Consider the following 25,634-nt stretch of genomic DNA (forward strand, 5'->3'; position numbering starts at 1 on the left):
TATTCATGCCTGTTGACCTTAAAAAATGCATTTTGGAGTATGTATCATAAGCAACTCACCAAAATAAAGGGAAAAGTTGTGTGACAATAATCATAGCCTGGGAAGTTCAATTTTTGCAATCCCATTCTCCTTGCCAGTAATTAGTTTTGGGAAGGCATGTGACCAGCTCTGGTTAGTGGGATGTAAAGAGAGATCAACTCAAGAGATTTCTGGGAAAGGTTTCTTCAGACTTAACATAGTCACTTTTGGATGTTACTGTGTGAGGATGTGATGGATGGGGCTGCTTCAGGGACCTTGTGACCAGGAAGAGACAAGCCTGAAGACAAACCCAACATGCTAAGGATGATGAGCAGAAAGATGGAAAGAATGTGGATCCTTGGTGGGCTTGTTGAAGCATCAGCTAGCTTTCTCTGAAACCACACTGCCTTTGAACTTCTTATTATGTGGGATGTTAAGTCTCCCTATGTTTAAGCCAGTTTGATTCCCTTGCTGTCAAAAGCTTCTTAAATGAGACACACAGTGTGAACTGGTTGACTCATCTCCCAGTAGTTTCCATCCAGAAATTTAAAGCTTAGGATATGATTGCTGGCTTCCTGATTTCCACCTAATTTTCACTTGTTCAACTAAGTGTCAGGATGTGGTGGCTTTGTAATGTGTCATCTTGGCTGAGCTTGGTACTGTGTTGCCCAGAGAGTTCCCTTCCTGTATGTTTCAGGGTAAGGTTGGCCACAGGAAAAATTTGCAGGAGATTTGGAAAGTGCAAGTGAAGCAGCAGCCATGTTGACTCTCAGAAGGTCACCGCAGGCCAGGCCCTGTTACGGCTCATGCACATTTCCATGGACATGCTGGAGCATCTTGTTGGCAGGGCGGCGTCCAGGCCTGAAGTTCTTGCATGATCTCTCCAAATCCAAGGTCAGGTGTGAGTGTGGCTTCATGGGAAGAGTGCCAGCTTCTCCTGCAGGTCACCCATGGCAGCAAGGTTGGGGCTTGGAGGTAGAGAAAGGCCAATACAAGTTCCAGTTTGTCTCACAGCTTCCAATGACCCCTGTTTCCCCTACTTCCTGCCTGCCTGACTTTAGGCTCAGTGCCAGACATAGAGAACTACCAAAAGACTATTTTACTAGTTGCCCCAAATACTTAAGGCCAACTTCCAATAATAAATCCCTTATTCTACATCATTCCTAGTGGTTCTTCTTCTCTGAATGAAGTCTGTCTGATATAGAGTTGAGCTTTCCTGACCCTGAGCTTAAATTTAGATCTTATATCCAATTTATATCAGTGGAAAAGTGCAAATAAATAGAGGTAAGTTCTCTAATGCAGCCTCAACCTTGGAGACTTAAAAGAAGATATGAAATGGTGCTTTCCCATTCCATAGGAACACATTTCTGGACTGCATGGGGATGGTGGACATTAGTTTGCAAGCTCCAAGCTGGGTGTTTTAGAATCCATCATATAGCTTGGTATTTATAAGTCCTCTGATGATTTGATGACTTTATCAATTTTCATGTGAAATTTCAGCCTTCTTACCCCCCAGGAAAGGTTATACTCCTTAGCCTGGAACTTTACTGTATTAGCTATTTCTACCAAAATGGTCATAGCAAACCACTCTCAAACTCAGTGGCTTAAAATACTAAGCATAAATTTTACTGATGTGTCTATGGGTTGTAACTTAGGCTGGGCTCAGCTAGGCAGTACATCTGGTCTTTCCTGGACTCACTCAGATATCTGGCAGTTGGATGACTGTCAGCTGGTCCAAGATGACCTTGGCTAGAAGAGTGGAGCGACTTAGCTTTCCTTCACACGTCTCATCCTCCAGGAGTCCCTCCTGGGCATGTTCTCATGGTGATGGCAGAGGGCACGAGTGAACCGGTCCAATTATGGAAGCGCCTTTCAATCCTCTACTGTCCATGTCCCAAAGCAAGCACAGAGCCAACTGCAGAGGCAGAGTGGAAAGGCATTGCACAGTTGTGTGTCAAACAAGATGTAGACACGGGGAATGGTAAAGAATTGGGGCCATTTTTGCAATCTACCACAACTACCAACACTCTCTTCTCAGAGATGGTAAGTAACTATGTCAGCTGCCGCTATTTCTAGAATCATCTCCTTTCCAATATCTGTATTCTTTATGGGTTTTATTAGCCCCGTTCATATGTAACAAAAATGGTTTATTGTCAACCCTTTGTTTTCAAGTCTTGAGCTGAGTACTCCCTCTTGTTAGGATAAATAATTGCCTTAAAAAGCTGTAGCTTTGTGTAATGAGCTTGCTTACCCCTTTTTTTCTCAGATATCATGAAAGCAAACAAGTAAATGAGAGCAAAAAAAAATCCTCAGGGGTGAAGAGTTGTTGAGCAGTGACAATTAGACAAATACACACCTGTTAGGCTGGGAACAAACTGAGTCATGGCCAAGATTGCCTGTGTTATCCATCAGAAATGGTGTGCAGGGGGTCCAATCCAGGCCAGTTGCTTATGCTCTTGCTTGTTGTGAATTTCACTGGTTTTATGGACAGTAATTCTAAAGTATATTTGTAGGCTGAAAAAACAAGTGTTTGGTTTCTTGAAATTCTTGAAGGTTGTTCTATTCAAGAGAAGTATGTTCCTTAGCAAGTTTTCTAAAGAGAGATGCTCATCTGTTTCCCAGAGTTACATACTATGTATTTTTTAAAAAGATTTATTTATTTATTTATTTCTCTCCTCCCCACCCTACCCCCGTTGCCTGTTCTCTGTGTCTATTTGCTGTGTCGTCTTCTTTGTTCGCTTCTGTTGTTGTCAGCAGCACAGGAATCTCTGTTTCTTTTTGTTGCGTCATCTTGCTGTGTCAGCTCTCCGTGTGTGCGGCACCATTCCTGGGCAGACTGCACTTTCTTTCGCGCTGGGTGGCTCTCCTTACAGGGCGCACTCCTTGCGCATGGGGCTCTCCTACGTGGGGGACACGCCTGTGTGGCACTGCACTCCTTGCGCGCATCAGCACTGTGCGTGGGCCAGCTCCACACCGGTCAAAGAGGCCCGGGGTTTGAACTGTGGACCTCCCATGTGGTAGACGGACACCCTAACCACTGGGCCAAGTCCGCCGCCCCCACACTACATATTTGCCTTAGTTTGGGTTTCCGCAGAAGAGAATCCCTCTGAGAGAAGGATTCAAGTACAAGTAGTTTATTTGGTAGTAAAGGAAATGCCAATAGGGAAGTGGGCAAAGGGCACAAGGATGAAAATGTGGCCAACAAAATATACATTCTCAAACCACTTACCACTGTGGGCAACTAGAGAGCATCATCCTGTTGTGGAGTTCTGGGAAACCATGTGTTTCAGAGTTACTCCACCTAAGGGGTGAGGGAGCTGGGGTATTCATGCACCATTCAACTCCCATCAGTCACTGGTTGAGGGCACTTCCTCTGGGGCATCAATTCTCTGGCACTTTGGGCTTGTTACATGGGCAGACCATGTGAGCTCCCACAGAGGAGGAGGGCCAGAGAAAGCCCTTAGGCTGGTGCGGGTGTTGGCTGTTGGAGGCTGAGCCAAGTGTGCCCTGAGATGGCAAGGACGAGGGCATATAGACAGGGCACCCACAGAGCTTGCCAGAGAACCCTTGCATATCCTGATACCCCAACTACAGGTATTAGGACAATTCTGCCTATAGAACATTCAGTCTTTTCTACTTGAGTGCCAAATGGTTTATTTTTCGTTGGTGAAGAAAATGCAATAAAATTAGCACATTCTTCAGTTTTATTAAGGTATATTTGACACACCATATACTGCACACGTCTACAATATAAAATTTGATTAATATTCACATTGGTGGCTCTTTCTTGCAGCAGTTTTTGCTGTGGCATTCTAAAGGTGAGTTTCTATTTCACTCTGTCCTTCTGCAAGTATTAATTGGAGTTCTTATGTAAGGAATATTTGTTTCTTCTCTATTTATTTATCCCATCATCTCTTTATGTTAGTATGGATTCATGGAGGCTTGCTTTATTCTTTGGGTTATAATCCAATACTATTGCTATTTATTTTCATGCTCAAATTGTTTCAGCTTTGGTCACTGGGAACTCTTTCAGGATGGCTCCTGTGTCGTTTCTCCTCCTCTTCCTCCTCCTCTTCCTCTATTTTTTAGAGCAGTTTTAAGTTTTCAGAAAAGTGCAGAAAGCACAGAGTTCTCAAATACCCCCTCTCCTTTCCCCCTCTCCCTGCCCTTCCACACAGTTTCCCCTATTATTAAGATCTTACTTTAGTGTGATACATTTTTTTACAATTGATGGACCAAATTACTGCATATTAAAGCCCATGGTTTACATTAGGGGTCACTCTTCATGTTGTACAGTTTGATGGATTTTGATAAATGGATAATGTCATGTATCCACCATTAAAGGTCGTACAGAATAGTTTCACTGCCTAGAAAATGCCCCATACTCCCCCTCTTCACCCCTCCCCCTTCCCATGAGCCACTAGCGACCAGTGATCTTTTCACTGTCCCTATGGTTTTGCCTTTTTCTCAGTACCATGTAGTTAGAATCATACAGTATGTTGCTTTTTCAGACTGGCTTCTTTTATTTAGCAATGTGCATCTAAGATTCCTCCATGCTTTTTTGGAGTTTGAGAGCTCATTTCTTTTCATCACTGAATAATATTTAATTGTATCTATATTCCATAGTTTTTTAATCCACTTACCTATGCAGAGACAACTTGGTTGCTTCCAATTTGTGGTAATTATGAAAAAGCTGCTATAAATACTCATGTAAAGTTTTCAGCTCATTTGGGTAAATACCTAGGAGCATGATTGCTGGATCATATGGTAAGCCTATGGTTAGCTTTGTAAGAACCTACCAGGCTTCCTTCCAAAGCGTCTGCACCATTTTTGATTCTCATCAGCTATGAATGAAAGTTCTTCTTGGTCCACATCCTTGCCAGCATTTGGTGTTGTCAGCATTTTGGATTGTAACCATTTTAATAGGTGTGTAGTGAAATCTCATTTTTGTTTCTCTTGTGTCTTTTGATGTGGTTTTTATCCCTTTTTTTGAGCACCTCTATCTGTTTCTTCTAATCATGTATCTGCTGCATTCATGAGGAATTGTGAATATCTCTGTATTGGTTAGCATTAGGCTTGGCTGCACAAAACAAAAAACTTCAAGGTAACAGTATCTTTTTTTTTAAGATTTATTTTATTTATTTCTCTCCCCTCCCTTCCCCCCCCCCCGTTGTTTGCTCTTTGTGTCCATTTACTGTATGTTCTTCTGTGTACACTTGCATTCTTGTCATGTGGGACTGGGAAACTGTGTTGCTTTTTTGTTGTTGTTGTGTCATCTTGCTGCATCACTCTCCATGTGTGCGGCGCCACTCCTGGGTGGGCTACACTTTTTTCGTACAGGGTGGCTCTCCTTGCAGGGTGCACTTCCTTGCACGTGGGGCTCTCCTATGCAGGTGACATCCCTGTGTGGCAAGGCACTCCTTGCATGCAGCAGCACTGCACATGGGCCAGCTCACCACTTGGGTCAGGAGGCCCTGAGTATAGAACCCTGGACCCTCCATATGGTAGGCAGATGCTCTATCAGTTGAGCCTCAACCACTTTCCAAGGTAACAGTGTCTTAAACAAGATAGAATCTTATTTTTCTCTCACAATATACCATATTCATGGATCAGAAGACTCAATATTGTTAGGATGTCAGTTCTACCCAAATTATATATAGATTCAAAGCAATCCCAGTCAAAATCACATAAATGTCTATTGTTTTTTTTTTTGTAGAAACCAACAAGCTAACTCGAATTTATGTGGAATATTGAAGGAACTAGAACAGTGAAAACAATTTTGAAAAAATAGGGCCAAAGTTAGAGGACTCTCACTACCTGTTTACAAGACTTACTATAGAGTTACAATGGTCAAGAAAATGTGGTATTGACATAAAGGTCGACTCATAGATCAGTGGAACAAAATAGTCCAAAAATAATCCCTTATATATATGGTCAACTAATTGTTTACAAAAATACCAAGGTACCTCAATGAGGAAAGGATAGTCTATCCCACAAATGGTACTGAAATAGCTGGCAAATTATAGGCAAAAAAGTGAACTTCAACCCTTACCTTGCACCACATGTAAAAATTAATTTGAATATATCTTAAATGTAAGAGATAAAACGATTAAAATTCTAGAAGAAGACATAAGAGAAATTCTGTGGGATCTTGGGAGGCAAAGTATTCTTAAATAGGAAACAAAAAGAACAAGCCATAAGAGCAAAATTTGGTAAATTAGACCTAAAATTTAAAACTTCTGCTATTTGAAAGGCACCTTTAAGAAAAATGAAAAGATAAATTGCACTCCGGGCGAAAATTTACAAAGCACATATCTTATGAAGGACTTATATCTTAAGTTATAAGAGTTCTTTATATATTTAATAAGAAGACAAACAACTTTAAATATGGGCAAAAGATTTGAACACACATTTCACGAAAGAAGAAATACAAGTGGCAAACACATGAAAAATGTTCCACATTATTAGTCATGAGAGAAATGCAGATGTAGCTTCACTGGAGTACCACTACACACCTACTAGAATGACTGAAATTAAAATTTCTGACAATACCAAGTACTGGCCAGGTGAGGAGCAATTGGAATTCTTATACACTGCTGGTGGGTAGAAACAGTTTGGGCAGATTCTTATAAAGTTAAACATACATGTATCTTATACCACCCATCGATCCCACTCAAGAGAAATGAACTATGTCCACACAAAGACACAGGTATTTATAGCAGCTTTATTTATTATTACCAACTCTGGGAACAATCGAAATTGCTATCAAATTACAAATGGATAATTTAAAAAGGAATAAAAAGCAGTAAAAAAAAAAAGGAATGAACAACTGGTACATGCAGTGACAGGGATGAATCTCAAAACTATTATGCTAAGTGAAAAAAGCTAGGCACAAAAGGCTGCATGTTATATGATTCCAATTACATGGCATTCTGGACAAGGCAAAACCATTCAAACAGATGGGAAGCGGGAAGGGAATTGAATGTAAAGGAACTTGAGGGAGATGGAGATATTCTACCTCTTGATTGTGGTGATGGTTACATAACTGGGTACATTTGTCAAAACTCATTGAACTGTAAACCTAAAATGGACAATTTTATTGTATGTAAATTATACAATAATCCTGGCTTTAAAAATAGGATTTTGTTTTTCTCCCAGGTAAAAGAAATCTGGAGGTAATCGACCAGGGCTGGTATGGTGGTTTTATGTTGTCACAGGGACCCTGGTTTTGTAATCCTTAGCTTGTGGCTTTATTTCTTTGTCACCTCATGGTCCAATATGGTGGCTTAGATCTCCAGTCATCACATCCATATTCAGGCAGCAGGAAGGAGAAGGAGCCAATTAAGTCTCCTGTAAGGAGACTTCCTGTAAGCCATACATATGTCATTTTACATTTCATGTGACTGTGTATTATATATATTAGGCTGTTTGAACTTTTCCCACAGCTCACTAATGTTTGTTTTTTCTTTTTTAGTCTTTTTTTTTCTCTGTGTGCTTCATTTTGTATAGTTTCTTTTGCTGTGTCTTAAAGTTCACTATTCTTATCTTCTGCAATGTTGACTCTGCCATTAATCCCATCCAGTGTAATTTTCATCTTGGACATTGTAGTTTTCATCTCCAGAGATTGGAATTTGTTTTTTTAAAAAATATCTTCCATATCTCTGGTTAAGTTGTCCTGTTTTATCTTTAGCTTCTTGAACTACAGACCAATATTGTAGCAACTGTTGTAATGACTTTGTTTTCCAGTTCTATCATTTCTGTCATTCTGGGTTAACTTCAACTGATTGCTTTTCCTGCTTTTTGCTTTCCTAGTAATTTTTAATTGGTTTCCAGACTGTACTAGTCAGGGTTCTCTAGGGAAACAAAATCAACAAGGGATATCTGTCGATAGTAAGAGATTTATCAGAGTCTCTCACACAGCCGTGGGGATGCACAAGTCCAGGTTCCACAGGCAGGCTGCAACCAGGAGCTCCAATAAAAGTCCAGTGAATGTTCTTGATGAGTTTGGGAGATGCTGGCTGTCCAAAGATGAGCTGGGAATTTCTCTCTCAATGCTGGAATCACTTCCCCCTTTAAGGCATTCATCTCTTTGGGTTAATCGTCACTCATTGCTGATGGCAATCTCCCTGACTGATGTAATTATAACCAGCTATCTATGATTTACCACTGCAGTAAAGTCAATGGCAACGAAGGTCCATAAACGTCCTTGTATTACAGTTAGCCCAGTGCTTGCTTGACCAAACAACTGGCACAATTTCCTGGCTGAGTTGACACAATAACCTAAACATCACACAGACATTGTGAATTTTACCTTGTTGGGTGCTGGATATTTTTTTGCATTCCTCCAAATATTTTCCTCTTATCTGGGATGTGGTTCAATGACTTAAAAACAGTTTGATTCTTTTGGGTCTTGCTTTTAAGCTTTGTTAGGCAGGATCAGAGCAGCACTTAGTTTAGAGCTCATTTCCCCTCCCCCCCCCACTATTATGGCAAAACACTTCTGAGTGGTCTACCTGATATCCCATGAATTATGAGATTTCCCACTCTGGTTGGTGGAACAGGCACTATTTCCTGCCTTGCAAGAGCTCCAGGTAGTCTCTCTAGCCTTCCCTCCAGGTACTCTTCCCTCTCTTGACAATATCATCAACTCCTTGGCCTATTGTCCTTTAATTGGGCTCACATGACAAAAACCCAGCCTTGGGTCAGTCTAACTCTCAGATTTATTTGATCTATACCTGGGATTATGGAAGACATCAGACAATGGCACGTACAAAGTTAGGGTGTCCAAGGCAACAAGTGCCTCAAAACTGTTAGACAATCATTCTACCTGTCCTTAGTTCTCTCTCCCCGTTTCTTCAGGGGTTATTTTCAACCTTCACTTTCTTCAGCACTCGCCTCTCCCAACACACACACATACCATCTGCTCTGAATTTACAGGAGATAAACTTGTCATCATTTTCATAAAGAAAACAGAAGCCATTGGATGGGAAATTCTTCAATATCTGACCACCAAACTTAGTAAGCAGTCCCAGTTCACTCCACCAAGTGTGGATCTGGTGAGTTAGGCTGTGATTTGGCAATCACGTTTGAAAAAAACTTTTAAGTGAGAAATGAACAAGCCAGTTTGGATAAGCTAAGGGAACCTGGGCCTTTTCACTGCCACAAACACAACCAGGGTGGACCCTGGCTGTATTGCTTGGGATGGGCTCAGCAATAAAGTGCTTATTTGTTTGCTTTTTAGAAATTGTTCTCACTGCTCACCTTTCTGGTGTTCTCCCCTTGGGCATTTAAGGTGGGGCCAATATTTTCTGGCTGTTTCTAAGGATATCACTCTCCCATTCTGTGGGAATTCTGGTTGTGAACCAAACTGTACCCTATACCCTGTTTAGTTGTCTGAGGGAGAAGCAGCGTTTGTCTTTGAACATACTCTGTTTTTGAAAGTTACTTGGAGTCTGCTTTTTGCAAGGCCTTGACCTAATGTTGAAGCATCTTTCCCAAGAGACTGGAAGTCATCACTTATTGACTTCCAAGCTTGGAGGGGATGAGGGTGTAGAGAGAGGAGAGGTTGAGGGAAGGGGAGGAAAGTGCACAGCCCATGAACTTGTTTGCCAGGGGTGCCTTGTCCTTGGTCTTGAAGGTAAATGATGCATGAATTTACAGAAGTCACCCTCGCTCTCCACAAAAGCCTGTTTAGAAACTGAGGTATATGTGAACAAAAGAGATTCACTTGCATTTGCTAAAAGGAAGGCAGGCAGGCAGGAGACAACTGGGGGTCCTTTTACACTCTATTTCTAAAATTTTTTAAAAACTTCATGATTATATAAATATATATTTTATCATATATATTCATATATATATTTTATCAGACTCTACCGTGTTCTAGCACAAGAGGAAGGTTAAATTATTCCAAAGCTCTCTTTTGAGGTTCTGATTCTATCACTACTGGCATGGGTGGTAAAGGCATTGGCAAGTTGAAAGTTGCCTGTGGGAAGAGAGATGGGAGAGGTGTTGCTTTCTTTGCCACCCACAGAGTCTCTGGTATCAGCGGGTGTGTGTTGCCCGTGAAGCCCAGGAGAAAGATGATCATAGTGGCTCAAATATAGAGAGGTTGGCTTGTCTGACTCCAGTGACCAAGGGCTACTTACTAGCTTTGTTGCTGCTAATCCACAGCCTGCTGAAATGGGGGGAAATAATAACTGAGCCCAGAAAGTTATGTTGGGTTTTAGCTCTTTGACTTTAAAGGCTGAGGTATAATTTCCCTGAGATTTTCACAGTCATGAACAGCTGTTACAGAAGATTGCAACATCTGCAGCCCTTGTAGTCACTCTTTGCAAAGGACCCTAAAATTTATAGAAAAACGCATCCACCCAAGCACCGAGGAGACCTGGCAGAACCACCTTCCTGGCCGAGAAACTTGTTATTTTATATTCCGGCATGGGTGACAGAATACTGGGTGCCTATACCTGAGGCCATGTGGAGAAAACAGAACTGGGACTTCTGCTCTGCCCCTCTCTACATGCATATATACATCCCAGTCACACTTTTGGAGCCCCACTGCATGCTGGGTGCTTTCTCATTGATGACTATCCTTTCACTCTCACAGCAGCCCTATCGGTAGCCACTACCTCTGTAGGGAGCCACCCGCTGTGAGACCTATTTACAGCCTCTCAACATGGTGGATCTCACAACATGGCGGAGTTCACAAATCTGCCCTGTCATTTCCTTGTTCTTCCTCCCTGCTTCTTTGTTCTCCCCCTCCCGCCTCTACTCAGGTGACCACAGCAATACGCATGCGCAAGGCGTGAAATTCCGCAGACCCCGTGCGAACTGTTGGCCAATCCCCTCCTTGGACGTCTGCCACCCACAAGACCAGCCTATCACCTATGTACACGTTCCCTTCCCTCTCTATATATCCCCGTGTTTTACCCCCAATAAACGAGACTTGATCAGAATCCTGTCTTGTCTCCATTCTTCTCTCGACTCCTGCCCCACCCTGCTTCTTCCCACAGGTCCCTGGACTCGCCCCCGCCGGACCGGAGCATACCTCTTTCCACAACAATGTATATAGGCCATCAATTCTAAGTGCACATACTGATTAGGACCATTTTGAGCCCCAAATCTAAGTTTCTGAAGTTCAGACTCACAATTATGTGGGTGAGGAAGAATAGATAAATCAAGGGAGCATATGGTAAATTGAATCATGTGTCCCAACAAAGACATGTTCTTAATCTTGATCCACGTTCCTGTGCATGTGAGCTCGTGTACACATAGGACCTTTTGACAATGTGACTTTTTAATTAAGGTGTGACCCAGCTGAATCAGGGTGGACCTTAATCAACATTCCTGGAGTCCTTTAGAGGCACAAGAAATTCAGACACACTTAGGTAGAGAAGGTCACACAGGAAGAAGCCGAAAGTCAGCTGAAAACAGAAGAGCAGACCCAAGGAGAGATGGCCATGTGATTGGAGGCAGGGAGGCAAGCCAAGGAACACCAAGGATTGCGGCCAGCCAGCCCCAAAATGCCAAGAATCCTGGGAGAAAGCATAACCTTGCTGACACCTTGATTTTGGTCTTTGCCTCCAAAATCATGAGACAATAAATGCTTGTTTAAACCAACCCATTGTTTGGTATTTCTCATAGCATCCTGGCATACTAAGACATAGCACCATATCTGGTAGGAGCACTGAATTGGAATGTGGAGCCCTCTCTCCATTCTAGCCTCAGCTGTGGGGCCTCCATACATCACTTAATCTCTTTGGACCTTAGATTTCTCATTTATACACTGAGGAAATTGGACTCCATTTTTGCCATTTCTTCTAGCTCTCATGTTAAATAAACCAGGAATCCATATCCAGTATGACCTCAACCCTGTAACATAAACACATAGGAAGAAGGCAAGAAGGAACTATGCCTGAAAGTTCCCAATGATTACCTTTGAGTGGTAGGATTATGAGGGATTGCCAACTTTATTCTTTTCAGCATCTTCAAAATCTTATCTAATGCACATTTATGATTAGAAAAAGTTGTTAAAAAAAAACAAAAACGATTTGATTGATGAAGATGGCATTGATCTCCTTCTTCAGCTGGGCCCCAGTATGGCATGCAGGCCACTATACCACCTCTCTGAGTCTCCCCATTGACCACTCCCATGGTACTGCCTGAGAGGTGCCCACTTTGTTGCTCATAGACTTTGTGATACTGCATGTATGCTTTATGTACCCAACTAGATGAAAACTGTCTCATGATTGGGGAATGTAGGTCTTCTGTGTGCGTGTTTTGATTTGTTTGGCCTTTGCAACCCCTCTAGTGCTGCATGTCACTGACACTACAGTTACTTGTTGAAGGAGTGAATGAGTGAAGGATGATGGTATCTTCTTCCCTTAATCATCCAGCAAACCTAACAGGGCTTTGTGCCAGGGGCCAAGAGAGTGGAATACAGACCTCAATATGAAGTGGCCCTTGGCCTCCAGCAGCTTGCAGTCCAGCAGGAGAGATGATCCCCACGTATGAATGTATTCACTTAAAGGCAAAGGTGCCTTAGGAATGACTGGAACTGCAGAGCACAGGATCCCCGAGGAGGGAGAACTCCCAACCAGACAGCAGTGAAACTGCACCTGACATTTTGGCACCTCACAAACCTTTGCCTGGTCCACCTCCAGCTTCAGAGTCATGCTGATGGCAGCACACAAGCCCGCTCACCTTTCCTGCTGCAGGGCTTTCTGTGCTGCTGTGTAAGCTGGCTTGGCCCATGTGCAAGAGCAGCCTGAGTCTGTGGAAAAGGTAATGCCCTCTGGGGTAACCCTCAACCATTCGAGGATGGGAGCTGGTGGGTAAAGGCACGGGCTACTATTTCACTGAAGGACAGACAATTCTCAGGCATTCTGTTGCTTTTCAGAGATCTCTGCAATTGACTTCTCATCGCCTACAGAAGCGATCGCAGTAAAGCACCCTTATATTGGCTTTTCCTCCATCTCTGTTTTACTCTCTTCACTTCCTTTTTTTAAATTAGAGAAGCTGTGGGTTTATGGAAAAATCATGCACAAAATACATGGTTCCTATATACATCCCTATTGTTAACACCTTGCATTGGTGTGGTACTTTTGTTATAATTGATAAAAGCACATTTTTATAATTGTGCCATTAATTATAGTTCATGGTTTAGCTTCAGGTTCACTGTGTTGTACAGTTATGTGGATTTTTAAAAGAAAAAAATATTCTAATACCACATATACAACCCCTTTTAACCACATTCAAAAATTAATATATAATTCATTGCTATTAATTATATTCACAGTGTTGTGCTACCATCACCACCATCTATTACCAAAACTTTTCCATCATCCCAAATAGAAACTCTGTGCATTTTCAGCCTTAACTCCCTATTTCCTTCCCTCACCCCATCTCCTGGTACCTTGTGTTCCAGATTCTGACTCTGAGTTTGCTAATTCTTAATCATTTCATATCAGTGAGATGATATATTTGTCCTTTTGTGTCTGACTTATTTCACTCAACATGGTGTTTGCAAGTTTCATCCATGTTGTCTTATATATCAGAACTTCACTCCTCTTTATGGTGGAATAATATTCCATTGTATGTATATATCACATTTTGCTTATTCATTCATTGGTTGATGGACACTTGGTTTACTTCCATCTTTGGCAATTGTGAATAAAGGCTGCTGTGAACATCAGTATGCAAATATCTTTGAGTCCCTGCCTTCAGTTCTTTTGGGTATATACCGAGAAGTGGGATCATATGGGTCATATGGTAATTCTATACTTAGCTCTCTGAGGAACTGCCAAACTATCTTCCACAGCAGATGCACCATTTTACATTCCCACCAACAATGAATGCGTATTCCTACTTCTCCACATCCTCTCCCACACTTGTTATTTTCTGTTTTCGTATTATTTTTTAAATAGGAGCCTTTCTAGTGGATATGAAATGGTATCTCATTATGGTTTTGATTTGCTTTTGTACTAATGGCTAATGACGTTGAGCATCTTTTCCTGAGTTTTTTTGGCCATTTGCACATCGTTGGAAAAATGTCTATTCAAGCCTTTTGTCCATTTTTTCATTGAGTTTTTTGTCTTTTTCTTGTTGAATTGTAGGATATCTTTATATGTTCTGGATATTAAATACTTATTGTATATATGTTTTCCAAATATTTTGTCCCATTCTGTATGTTATCTTTTTACTTTCAAGATGAAGTCTTTTGATGTACAACAGTTTTTAATTTTGATGAAGTACTATTTTTCCTTTTCTTGCTCATGCTTTTGGTATAAAGTCCAAGAAACCATTGTATGCCACAAATTCCTGAAGTTGCTTCCTTATGTTTTTTTCCTAGGGATTTTGAAGTTTTGTTTCTTATACTCTGGTCTTTGATCCATTCTGAGTTAATTTTTTGTAGATGGTGTGAGGTAGGGGTCCACCTTCCTTCTTTTGCATGTGGATATCCACTTTTTCCAGCATCGTTTGTTGAAGATACTATTCTTTCCCCTTTGAGTGGATGTGCCACCCTTGTCAAAAGAAAAAAAACAATTGTTATTGATGAGAGGGTTTCCTTCTAAACTCTCAATTCAATTCCACTGGTCTATATGCCTTTGTGCCAACACCATGCTATTTTGATTATTGTATCTTTGTAATAAGTTTTAAGGTCAGGAAGTGTGAGTCCTCCAACTTTATGCTTCTTTTTCCAGATTGTTTTGGTTATTTGGAGTCCCTTGCCCTTCCATATAATTTTTTTTTCTTGAGGTAAAGGGCCCGGAGATTGTGGGAAGCTGGTGCTCAACCACCAAGCAACATCAGCTCCCCTGAGTTGGCTCCCTCGTTTGTTTGCTTGTTGTTTGTTTCCCTGTATTTTAGGAGGCACTGGGAACTGAACCTAGGACCTCCTGTGTGGGAAGTAGGTGCTCGATAGCCTGAGTCACATCTGCTCCTCTTCCATATAAATTTGATGAGAGGGTTTCCTTCTGATGACAATTTCATCAGAAATATCATCAGATACTTTGATCTCTGCAAAGAATCCTGTTGGAATTTTAATTGGAATTGTGTTGAATCTATAAGTCACTATGTGTAGAAGTGATGTCTTAAAAATGTTTCATTTTCCAATCCTTGAACACAGAATGTGCTTCCATTTATTTAAGTCTTTGATTTAGTTCAGCAGTGTTTTGTAGTTTTCCATGTGCAAGTCCTTTACATCCTTGGTTAATTTATTCCTACATATTGAATTCTTTTAGCTGCTATAGCAAAGGAATTTTTTTCTTAATATTCTCTTCAGATTGTTTATTGCTAGTGTACAAGAACACTGCAGATTTTGGCATGTTGTTCTTGTGCCCCACCACATTGCTGAATTCATTTATTAGCTCTAATAGCTTTGTTGTGGATTTTTCAGGATTTTCTATGTATAGAATCTTGTCATATACAAATAGGGAAAGTTTTACTTCTTCCTTTCTAATGTGGATGCCTTTTCTTTCTTTTTCTTGCCTAATTGCTCTGGCCTGAACTTCTAGTACAATGTTGAATGACAGTGGTGTCAGTGAGCATCCTGGCCTTGTTTCTGATCTTAGAGGGAAAACTTTCATTCTTTCACCACTGAGTATGATGTTAGCTGTGTGTATTTCATGTATGTCCTTTATCATATTGAGGAAGTTTCCTTCTATTCTTAGTTTTTAAACTGTTTTTATCAAGAAGGGGTGCTGGATTTTATCAAATGCCTTTTCTGTGTCAATTGAAGTGATCATGTGGTTTTGTCCCTTCATTCAGTTTATGTGGAGTATTACATTAATTGATTTTCTTATGTTGACCCACACTTGCATACCTGGGAAATATCCCAGCTGATAATGGCATAATAGTTCTTTTAATGTGCCATTGGATCAGGTTTGCTGAATTTGTTGAGGATTTTTGTATCTATATTCATAAGATATATTGGTCTGTAATTTTCTTCTCCTGTGGTATCTTTATCTGGCACTGGTATTAGGGTGATACTGGTTTCATAGAATGAGGAACTATTCCTGCCTCTCCATTTTTTGTTTTTGGAAGAGTTTGAGCATGATTGGTGTTGATTCTTCTTGGAATCTTTGGTAAAATTCATCAGTGATGCCATCTGGTTCTGGACTTTTCTTTGTTGGGAGGATTTTTTAAAAAATTATTATTTTTTTATTTCTCTCCACTCCCCCCACCCCACCCCAGTGTTGGGAGGATTTTGATTGCTGATTCAGTCTTTTACTTGTTATTGGTCTGTTGAGATCTTTTTCTTTTTCGAGTCAGTGTAAGTATTTTGTGTATTTTTAGGAAACTATCCATTTCATTTGGTGTTCTGTTTTGTTGGCTTATAGTCATTCATAGTATCCTCTTACAATCCTTTTAATTTCTGTTGAGTTGGTAGTAATGCCCCTCTTTCATTTCTGATTTTAATTATTTGTGTCCTCTCTCTTTTTTCTTTGTCATTCCAGCTAAAAGTTTGCCAATTTTTTTGACTTTTCAAAGAATCAACCTTTTTTTATTCCATTTTTAAAAAATCCTCTATGTCCACCCTCATCTTTGTTATTTCCATCCTTCTATTTTTTCTTTTCCTTTGGGTTTAGTTTGCTTCTTTTTCTAGTTCCTGTGGTCTTGAGGTTAGGTCTCTGATTTGAGACCTTTCTTCTTTTTTAACAAAAGCATTGAGAGCTATAAATTTCCCTATCAGCACTGCCTTTGCTGCATCCATTTTTTCCTCCAATTTTATTGATACATATTAATAAAGCATACAATTTATCCAAAGTGTACAATCAATGGTACTTGGTATAATCACATAGTTGTGCATTTATCAGTTCAATCGTTATTAAGGCATTTTCATAATTTCAATAATAATAATAAAAAAACAGACAGATGAACAAACAAGAAAATTCCTCACCTCTCAATCTCTCTGTATCCCCTGCTGTACATAGCCATTATTTCTGGCTATTCTTGCACAATTATTTGTTTATTAAGCAGTTTTATTGAGATATATTCACATACCATATGATCTATCCAAAGTGTATAATCAATGGCTTTTAGTATAATCACAATGTTGTATACTCATCATCTCAAAAAATTTAGAACAATTTCTTTACTCCAAAAAGTAAGCCTCCATTCCCCCTTAGCATTCCTTCTGCAGCCCTACATAACCACTAATCTAATTTCATCTTTATAAATTGATCTGTATTTACATTTTTATAAATGGAATCATACAATATATAGTACTCTGTGTCTGGTCTCCTTCACTTAATAAAATGCTTTTTTAAAAAACCTGATATTAATATTTTACAGTATTAACCTACATTTGTTCAGCTTCAAAGAAAAATGGTCTTATATATGCAGTTTTACCCATATTCATGTTTCATATAATGTATTTATATTTCACATAATATATTTAGTTCATAACAGGGCAGTCATACAGTATTTGTCCTTCTGTGTCTGACTTGCTTCACTCAACCTAAAGTCCTCCAGGTTCATCCATATTGTCATATGTTTCAGTACTTCATTTCTTCTTACCACTGCATAATATTCCATCATGTGTATACACCACAATTTGTTTATCCACTCATCAGTTGATGTACACCTGGGTTGTTTCCAGCTTTTAGCTACTGTGAATAATGCTGCTGTGAACATCAGTGTGCAGATGTCTATTCATGTCACTGCTCTTAGTGTTTCAGGTTATATACCTAGCAATAGTATTGCCGGATCTGATGGCAAGTCTATATTCAACTTCCTTAGGAACTGCCGAACAGTCCTCCACAGAGGCTGTACCATTCTATATTCTCACCAACAGTGAATAAGCATTCCTATCTCTCCATATCGTCTCCAACATTTACAGTTTTGTGACTTTTTAATAGCAGCCAGTCTAATAGGTGTGAAATGATATCACACTGTAGTTTTGATTTGCATTTCCCTAATTGCTAGTGATATTGAACATTTTTTTCAGGTGTTTCTTTGCCATTAATTTCTTCTTTGCAAAGTTGTCTTTTCAAGGCTTTTGCCCATTTTTAAATCGGATACTTTGTCCTTTTATTGTTGAGTTGTATGATCTCCTTATATATCGTGGATATTAAACACTTTTCAGATATGTGATTGCCAAATATTTTCTCCCATTGTCTTGGCTGTCTTTTCACCATTTTGACAAAGTCCTTTGAGGTGCAAAAGTGTTTAATTTTGAGGTGGTCCCATTTATCTCTTTTTCTTTTGTTGCTCATGCTTTGTAAGATTTAAGAAACTACTGCCTACTACAAGATCTTGAAGATGTTTTTCTACGTTTTCTTCTAGGAGTTCTTCTAGGAGTTTTATGGTTGTTGCTTTTATATTTAGGTCCTTGATCCACTTCGAGTTAATTTTTGTATAAAGGGTGAGATAGGGGTCTTCTTTCTTTCTTTGGATATAGCTCTCCAGTTCTCCCAGCACCATTTGTTAAATAGACTGTTTTGGCCCAGTAGATGTGAGGGTCCATTTCTGAGTTCTCTATTTGGTCCCATTGGTCAATCTGCCTGTCCTTATGCCAGTACCATGCTGTTTTGTTTTGTTTTGTTTTGTTTTGACCACTAGCTGAGTAATATGCTTTAAAGTCAGGAAGTGAGAGACCTCCAACTTCGTTCTCCTTTTTTAAGACATTTTTGACTATTTGGGGCCCCTTACCCTTCGAAATAAATATGATTATTGGCTTTTCGATTTCTGCAAAAAAGGCTGCTGGGATTTTTATTGGGCTTGTGTTGAATCTGTAAATTAGTTTGGGTAGAATTGTTATCTTAAAGATATTTAGTCTTCCAATCCATGAACACATAATGTCCTTCCATTTATTTAAGTCTTCTTCAGTTTCTTTTAGCAATGTTTTGTAGTTTTCTGAATACAAGTTCTTTATGTCCTTGGTTAAGTTTATTCCTAAATATTTGATTGTTTTAGTCGCTATTATAAATGGAATTTTAAAAATTTGATATCCTCCTCAAAATGCACATCAGTAGTATATAGAAACGCTATTGATTTTTGCAAATTAAAATTGTATACTGATACTTTGATATGTTGTGTTTTCCTTTTCATTCACCTCAATATATTTCCTAATTTCCCTTGATCTTTCTTCTTTTATCCATTAGTGTTTAAGACTGGGTTGTTTAACTTCCACATATTTGTGAAGTTTCCATTTCTCTCGCTGTTATTGACTTTTAGCTTCATTCCATTGCAGTTGGAGAAGACGTATTTATGATTTCAATATTTTTTAATTTATTGAGACTTGTTTTGTGACCTAACACATGGTCTATCTTGGGGAATTTCCCATGTGTGCCGGAGAAGAATGTGTATTCTTTTGTTGTTGTTGTCTGAAGTGTTCTATATATATCTTTTTGGTCTAGTTGGTTTATAGTATTTTTCAAGTCTTCTACTTCCTTATTGATCTTCTGTCTAGATGGTCTATCCATTATTGAAAGTGGTATATTGAAGTATCCTGCTATCAATGTAGAACTGCCTATTTCTCCTTTAAATCTGTCAATATTGGCTCCATGTATTTTGGGGCTCTGCCATTAGGTGCGTACATTTAAAAAATTGTTGTGTCTTCCTGTTGAGTTACCCGTCTATCAGTATGTAGTGACCTTCTTTATCCCTCATAAAAGTGTTTGACTTAAACTCTATTTATCTGATATTAGCATAGTTATGCCATACAATCATAACTTTTGGTTACTATTTCCATGGTATCATTTTTCCATCCTTTAAATTTCCATCTACTTGAGTATCTTGTAAATCTCTTATAAACAGTACGTATTTGGGTCATGATTTTTTATCTATTCTGCCAAGCTCTGCCTTTTGACTGATAATCCGTTTACATTTAAAGAAATTGCTGATAATGCAAGACTTTCTTCTGCCCTTTTGCTGTTTGGTCTTTTTAAGTATTATACCTTTTTTGTCCCTCCATCTTCTGTTAATGCCTATTTTCATATTTATTTGATTTTTTTGCCAGGTTCCATTTGGTCACTTCTCATTTCCTTCTGCATGTATTTTTCAGATATTTTCATTGTGGTTACCATGGGACTTTAATTTAACATCCTAAATCTATAACAATCATGCTTGACTTGATGCAAACTTAACTTCAATAGCATTTATAAACACTGCTCCTATACCCCTCTGTCCCCCCACCTTTTTCTTTTACTTGTTACAAATTTTATCTGTATACATTGTATGGTCCAAAACTATAGATTTACCATTACTTTTTAGGCATTTGCATTTTAGAACCTGTAAGAAGGAAAAAGTGGAGTTACATACCAAAGAATACAATACAATATTACTGGCATTTATAATTATCCATATAGCTACCTTTACAAGAGATCTTTATTTCTTTATGCCGCTTCAGTCTAGTGTCTGGTGTCCTTTCCTTTAACTCTGAATAACTCCTTTAGCATTGCTTGTAAGACAGGTCTAGTGGTGATGAACTCACTCAAATTTTGTTTATCTGAGAATGTCTTAATTTTGCCATCATTTTTGAAAGACTCTCTTGCTGGATATAAAATTCTTGGTTGGAGATTTTTTTCTTTCAGCATTTTAAGTATTTTAGCATACTGCCTTCTGCCCTCCACAGTTGCTTTTGAGAAATTGGCACTTGATATTATTGGCACTCTCTTGTACATAACATATTGCTTTTCTCTTTGCAGCTTTCAGGACTCTCTCCTTGTCCTTGGCATTCTAGTTTAATTTCTATGTGTCTGGGTGTGGTTCTCTTTGAGTTTTTTATCTTTGGGTTTCATTGAGCTTCTTGAATGTGTATGTTCATGTCTTTCATTAAATTTGGGAAGTTTTCTGCCATTATTTCTTTGAATATTCCATCTGCCTCTTTCTCTCTTTCTTCTTCTTCTAGGACTCCTATGATGCATATATTAGTTTGCTTGAAGGTATTCCACAGGTCTCTTGGACTCTTTTCTCTTTTCTTAATTATTTTTTCTTTCTGCCTAAGTAATTTCATTTGTCTTTGTTTGAGTTCAATGATTCTTTTTTTTTTTTAAAGATTTATTTTTATTTACTTAATTCCCCTCCCCTCCCCCAGTTGTCTGTTTTGTGTGTCTTTTTGCTGCGTCTTGTTTCTCTGTCCGCTTCTGTTGTCGTCAGCGGTACGGGAAGTGTGGGCGGCGCCATTCCTCGGCAGGCTGCTCCCTCCTTCGCGCTTGGCGGCTCTCCTTATGGGTGCACTCCTTGCGCGTGGGGCTCCCTTACGCGGGGGACACCCCTGTGTGGCACGGCACTCCTTGCGCGCATCAGCACTGCTCATGGGCCAGCTCCACACGGGTCAAGGAGGCCCGGGGCTTGAACCGTGGACCTCCCATGTGGTAGACGGATGCCCTAACCACTGGGCCAAAGTCTTCCACAAGTTCCAATCTGCTTTTGAAACCCTCTAGGGAATTTTTCATGTTTTTGTTTGTGGCCTTCAACTTCTTTCTCTTTATTGAGATTCTCATATTATTTATCTGTAATTTTCATGATACCCTTGAGTTCTTTCTCTGTGTGTTTTCCTTTATCTCCTTGGGCATATCAAAGTTCATTTTTTAAAAAGTCTTTGTCTAATACATCCAAAGTCTCATCTTCTTCGTTTATGGTTTCTGAATTTTCATTTTGTTCCTTTGGATGGGCCATCATTTTCTGTTTCTTTGTTTGTCTTCTCATATTTTGTTGCACATGGTATATTTTAAATATTTTAACATGTTGACTCTGGGATTTAGTCCCTGGGTTCTTTGTTTCTTAAATTTGTATCCAGGTAGTTATATGGGAGAGATTTCCTTGTGTGCCAGGAGTTAATAGAAATGAAAGCAAAAAACACCTTTCACATTTTTTGCAAATTGGCTCTTCATTGGCTGGTACTCTCCTTCAAAGCTTAGCCTGCCTATCAAGAAGATCAGCCTGTGGTAAAAATGAAGTGCAGGGTTCTCTCTGATTTTTTGAGCCTGTGCCTTGTCCTGGGCTTGTGCTCACTTGTGGCCTTAGGAAATTCCCCATTTATAGGAATACAAAGGTCCCCTCTACTCCCAATGAAATGAACTTTCCCACCCTTCTGGATGCTCTATTATATTTCTTAAAAGCAGATAATCCTTTGCCCCAGATTGCTTTGACTTACTTGTTTCTTACACTGCTTTTTAGCTGTCCACAAGCTGCTGCTTCTGCCTGCAGGGCAAGTTCTGGGAGGATTAGTCAGAACTGAGTGTCCTGGTTCAGTCTTTCAGATTGCCTCCTGATAGGTTGGCACTGACATACAGGCAAACTAGAACACACATAGGGTTTCTGCTGCTCCCTTCAGAACAGGGCCAGAGATCCACAATGGGACCATGGGCTGGCTCCACACTACTCCAGAGAGGAGGTAGTGGAGAGGACAGCAATGGCACCATGAGCTTCTCCTACCAGTTTGTAGCTGCATTTTCTTGGTTTGGCACTCACCCAGTTTTGCCATTTAACTGTTTGAGAAAGATGGCTCTAGTAGTTTTTGCTATTTGTTTAAAGATTCTGTGGAGCAACTCTACCCTAGAGTATCTGAGGCTGTGGTCTTGGTCAACCAGAAGCCCATTGGAAGCTTTTGAGTGGGGTGTTAGTCCTCTCAGATCAGTGATTTGAGGGTGCTGGCTTTGTCAGCCGAATATAGGGTAAAAAGATCCTGCAGTATTCTGTGTCTGAGGAGACAATGACCTGGATATGGCCTTGGCTGTGAGAGCAAAATTGAAGACCCCAAATTGCAGAGTTCTGAAAAATAAAACAGTTTCTGTCCATGAGAAGAATCTAGTGAAATTGTGGACAGACCCACCACGCATGGGAAAATATTTATGCCTAAAGCTTCTTCCACCTCTTTGGTTGTGAATTGGAAAACCAGTTCTGACATTTTGGGATGGGATTTCTTAAAAAGCCTGTTCTTAAAAAACTGAACATGTATGAAGTTTCTTCTAAATGATAGCAATAAGAAGAATAAGAATACTCAGAATAATAAAGTCTGACTCACAAGAGAGGAACTGCCTGATCTCTGAGTTTAGGGTATATTGTTCCTTCTTCCCTATGCACTCCTGAGATCCTAACCCAAACAAAATGGATGCCACCATTTGGCTGCTTAGTTCTTCTTTTTAAGTCTAGAGATGGGTCTTCCTGAGGAAACATGAGGATCCTTGAGGAACTCTGTTGGGGATGATTTAGCTGGATTTCATACTTTACCCTGTTCACCCTGGGAGCAATTCCATGTCTGTGTGTGGGAGTATTGTGGAGCCACATGCTTCTGGGAGACTCATTCCTTAGAATTATTCCTTGGGACAATAAGCCATTCTTGGTGTATCATAACTGTGGCTCTGCTACTAGTAGCTTGGTTCCCTTGCGCCATTGTTTGGCTTGGCTTAGCCTCTGCCCACCACTCCCTGCCAGACTTCCCTCTTCCCGCAGCCAAGACTGTTCAGGCAGTGAAACCTTTGTAGGATGTCTGCCTGCCTGGCTGGATATTTTCCTGTTGCCTGTGGTCACATCCCCAGACACCCACCTACAGGCCCCTGGTGTTGGCCCCTCCCCCTGTCCCAGCCTGTTTGTCAAGTCTCCTTGGCTTGAACTACCCGCCAAGCCCAGATTGTGACACTATCCCAAGGGCAGCTGTAGCTCTTCAGCTGGGCTTCATGGTGGCCTTGGAGTGCTTCCTCCTTCCCACCCAGCGCCTAGAGGCCCCTGGAATGTTGAGAGAAAGCTTTGACCTAGACCTGGCTCACCTCACACCATAACTAACTGGTTTATGGTAGCATGCAATAAAACCTCAGACAAGCTTGACTCAAATTTTTAAAGGGCCAGTTCCAACCACTCCATATCACCCTAGCAGAAGCGTAGTGCTCATTTTACTTAAGAACCTCACTCTAGCGTTGGAGTGGGTGAAATGTGTCTTCAGCATCTCACAGGACCCTATTTCTTGGCTTATTTCTACCTGTGATCTGGACTTTTCCATGGTATGCCTTCCTGTGGTAATAGGAGTTTTGGCTTTTTGAACATAGTTCTCTGAACTAAGAGTAGCCAATATTTCATTGACAAAGGACCAAGATATCCACCTTCCCATAATTCACTTAGTCATTAAAATATTTCTTCTCTGCCAGCTATGTCTCTGTTAATCACTTTAGGTCTTTTAAGAGCTGTACCAGTCCTTCTAATCTCTGTATACCAGTATGCCATAATTAAAATAATGTTTTCCCTTTGCATGTGATTTAAGGACTGAACCTGAAAATAATAACAGGACTGAAATATTGGCCACTCCTACAATGAGAGATTGGAGGATAATAATAACAATGATGGTAATGCTAACCAACATTTATTGAGCACCTACTATATGCCAGGCTCATTAAAAAACACATTACATACACTACTATTGAAGCCTCATGATGTCTTTACCCTATGAAGTAGATTATAGTTTTGTCCCATTTTATAAATGAGGAAACAGGTACAGAGGCTAAATAATTGCCTAATTTCAGAAAATAAAGCAATTGGGTAGCCAGGCATGAAATAAAGGCCAAATGACACTAGAGTGTGTATTGTTAGCTCTATGCTATTCTAGATCTCTATGGTAGATGATTTTTCACTCTTAATTAAATATGGGAGAAATGGTAGATTTTTTTCAGTAATTGAAAATAACTGGGAATTATTTATTATGTTTACATCAGTGTCAGCTCTTCACAGTAAAAAAATTAAAATAACTTTCTGGAATTTCAAAGTATATAATGCAAACCTAATTTCACCATTCTGCAATAACTAGTGTTCACGTGTGATGTTTTATTTGGTATTTTCATTGTCAATGTTTTCTAATTTTATATTATTAATACAAGTAATTTAAAAAGGTATAGAGAATAAAAAAGAAGTAAATAAAAGTCATCCCAAGTTCTGCTATATTATTAGTTTTCCAGACTGTGTGTGTATGAAAGTGTTGGATCATATTACTTTATAATCCAATCTTTGTAATTTAAAAGTATTTTATAAGTGGCTTTCATGTAAAAGAATATTCTCCCATGACACTTCTATTAGTTTTCTATTTCAGCATAACAAATCACCACAATTCACTGGCTGAAAACAGCACACATTATTATCTCACAGTTTCCATGGGTCAGGAGTCCAGACGTGGCTTAGCTGGGTCCCTTGCTCGGGGTCTCACAAGGCTGCTACCACGGTGTAGACCAGGCTGCCATCCCATCTGGGGGCTGCACCAAGAAGAATCCACATCCACGCTCATTCAGGTTATTGGCAGAATTCATTCCCTTGAGGTTGTAGGTCTGAAGACCTGCCTTCTTCCTGGCTGTTGGCTGTTGGCTGGAGCTGCCATTAGGTCCTAGAGCCTGCCCGCAGTCCCCTGCCATGTGGCCCTCTCCATGGGCAGTTCACAACGTGGTGGCCGGCTTCTTCAAGGCCAGCAGAAGAGCCTCTCTAGGGTGTGCTAGCAAGATGAGCAACACAGACCCCCCCCACTGCCCAGATCATATCCTAATCATAGGAGTGATGACCCATCTCCTTTGCCATAGTTGTTGGTTAGAAGCAAGTCCCCTCGAGGGGAGGGGATTATACCGCATGTGAGCCATTTGAAACTAAGCTATGTTCCAGTTTTTTAGTGCTCTCATTTATAAAATGAACCCCTTGCATTT

The 25,634-nt window shown here is 40.0% G+C and overlaps 1 protein-coding gene across 3 annotated transcripts in view; it reads left to right on the forward strand.

The window, feature by feature from the left end:
* Positions 1 to 25,634, forward strand: part of REPS2 (RALBP1 associated Eps domain containing 2) — a 323,649-nt gene that overhangs the window by 280,072 nt on the left and 17,943 nt on the right. Inside the window, exon 19 of one of the 3 annotated variants that reach the window (XM_058291430.1) lies at positions 10,791 to 10,970. The exons of the other annotated variants lie outside the window; for them this stretch is intronic. Coding sequence (XP_058147413.1) covers positions 10,791 to 10,823 — 33 coding nt within the window. The 3' untranslated portion in view covers positions 10,824 to 10,970. Of the gene's footprint in view, positions 1 to 10,790; positions 10,971 to 25,634 lie in introns of those variants that run through there. 3 annotated transcript variants of the gene reach the window in all.

This window comes from Dasypus novemcinctus, chromosome X (assembly GCF_030445035.2).
Source record: "Dasypus novemcinctus isolate mDasNov1 chromosome X, mDasNov1.1.hap2, whole genome shotgun sequence".
Lineage (NCBI taxonomy): Eukaryota > Metazoa > Chordata > Mammalia > Cingulata > Dasypodidae > Dasypus > Dasypus novemcinctus.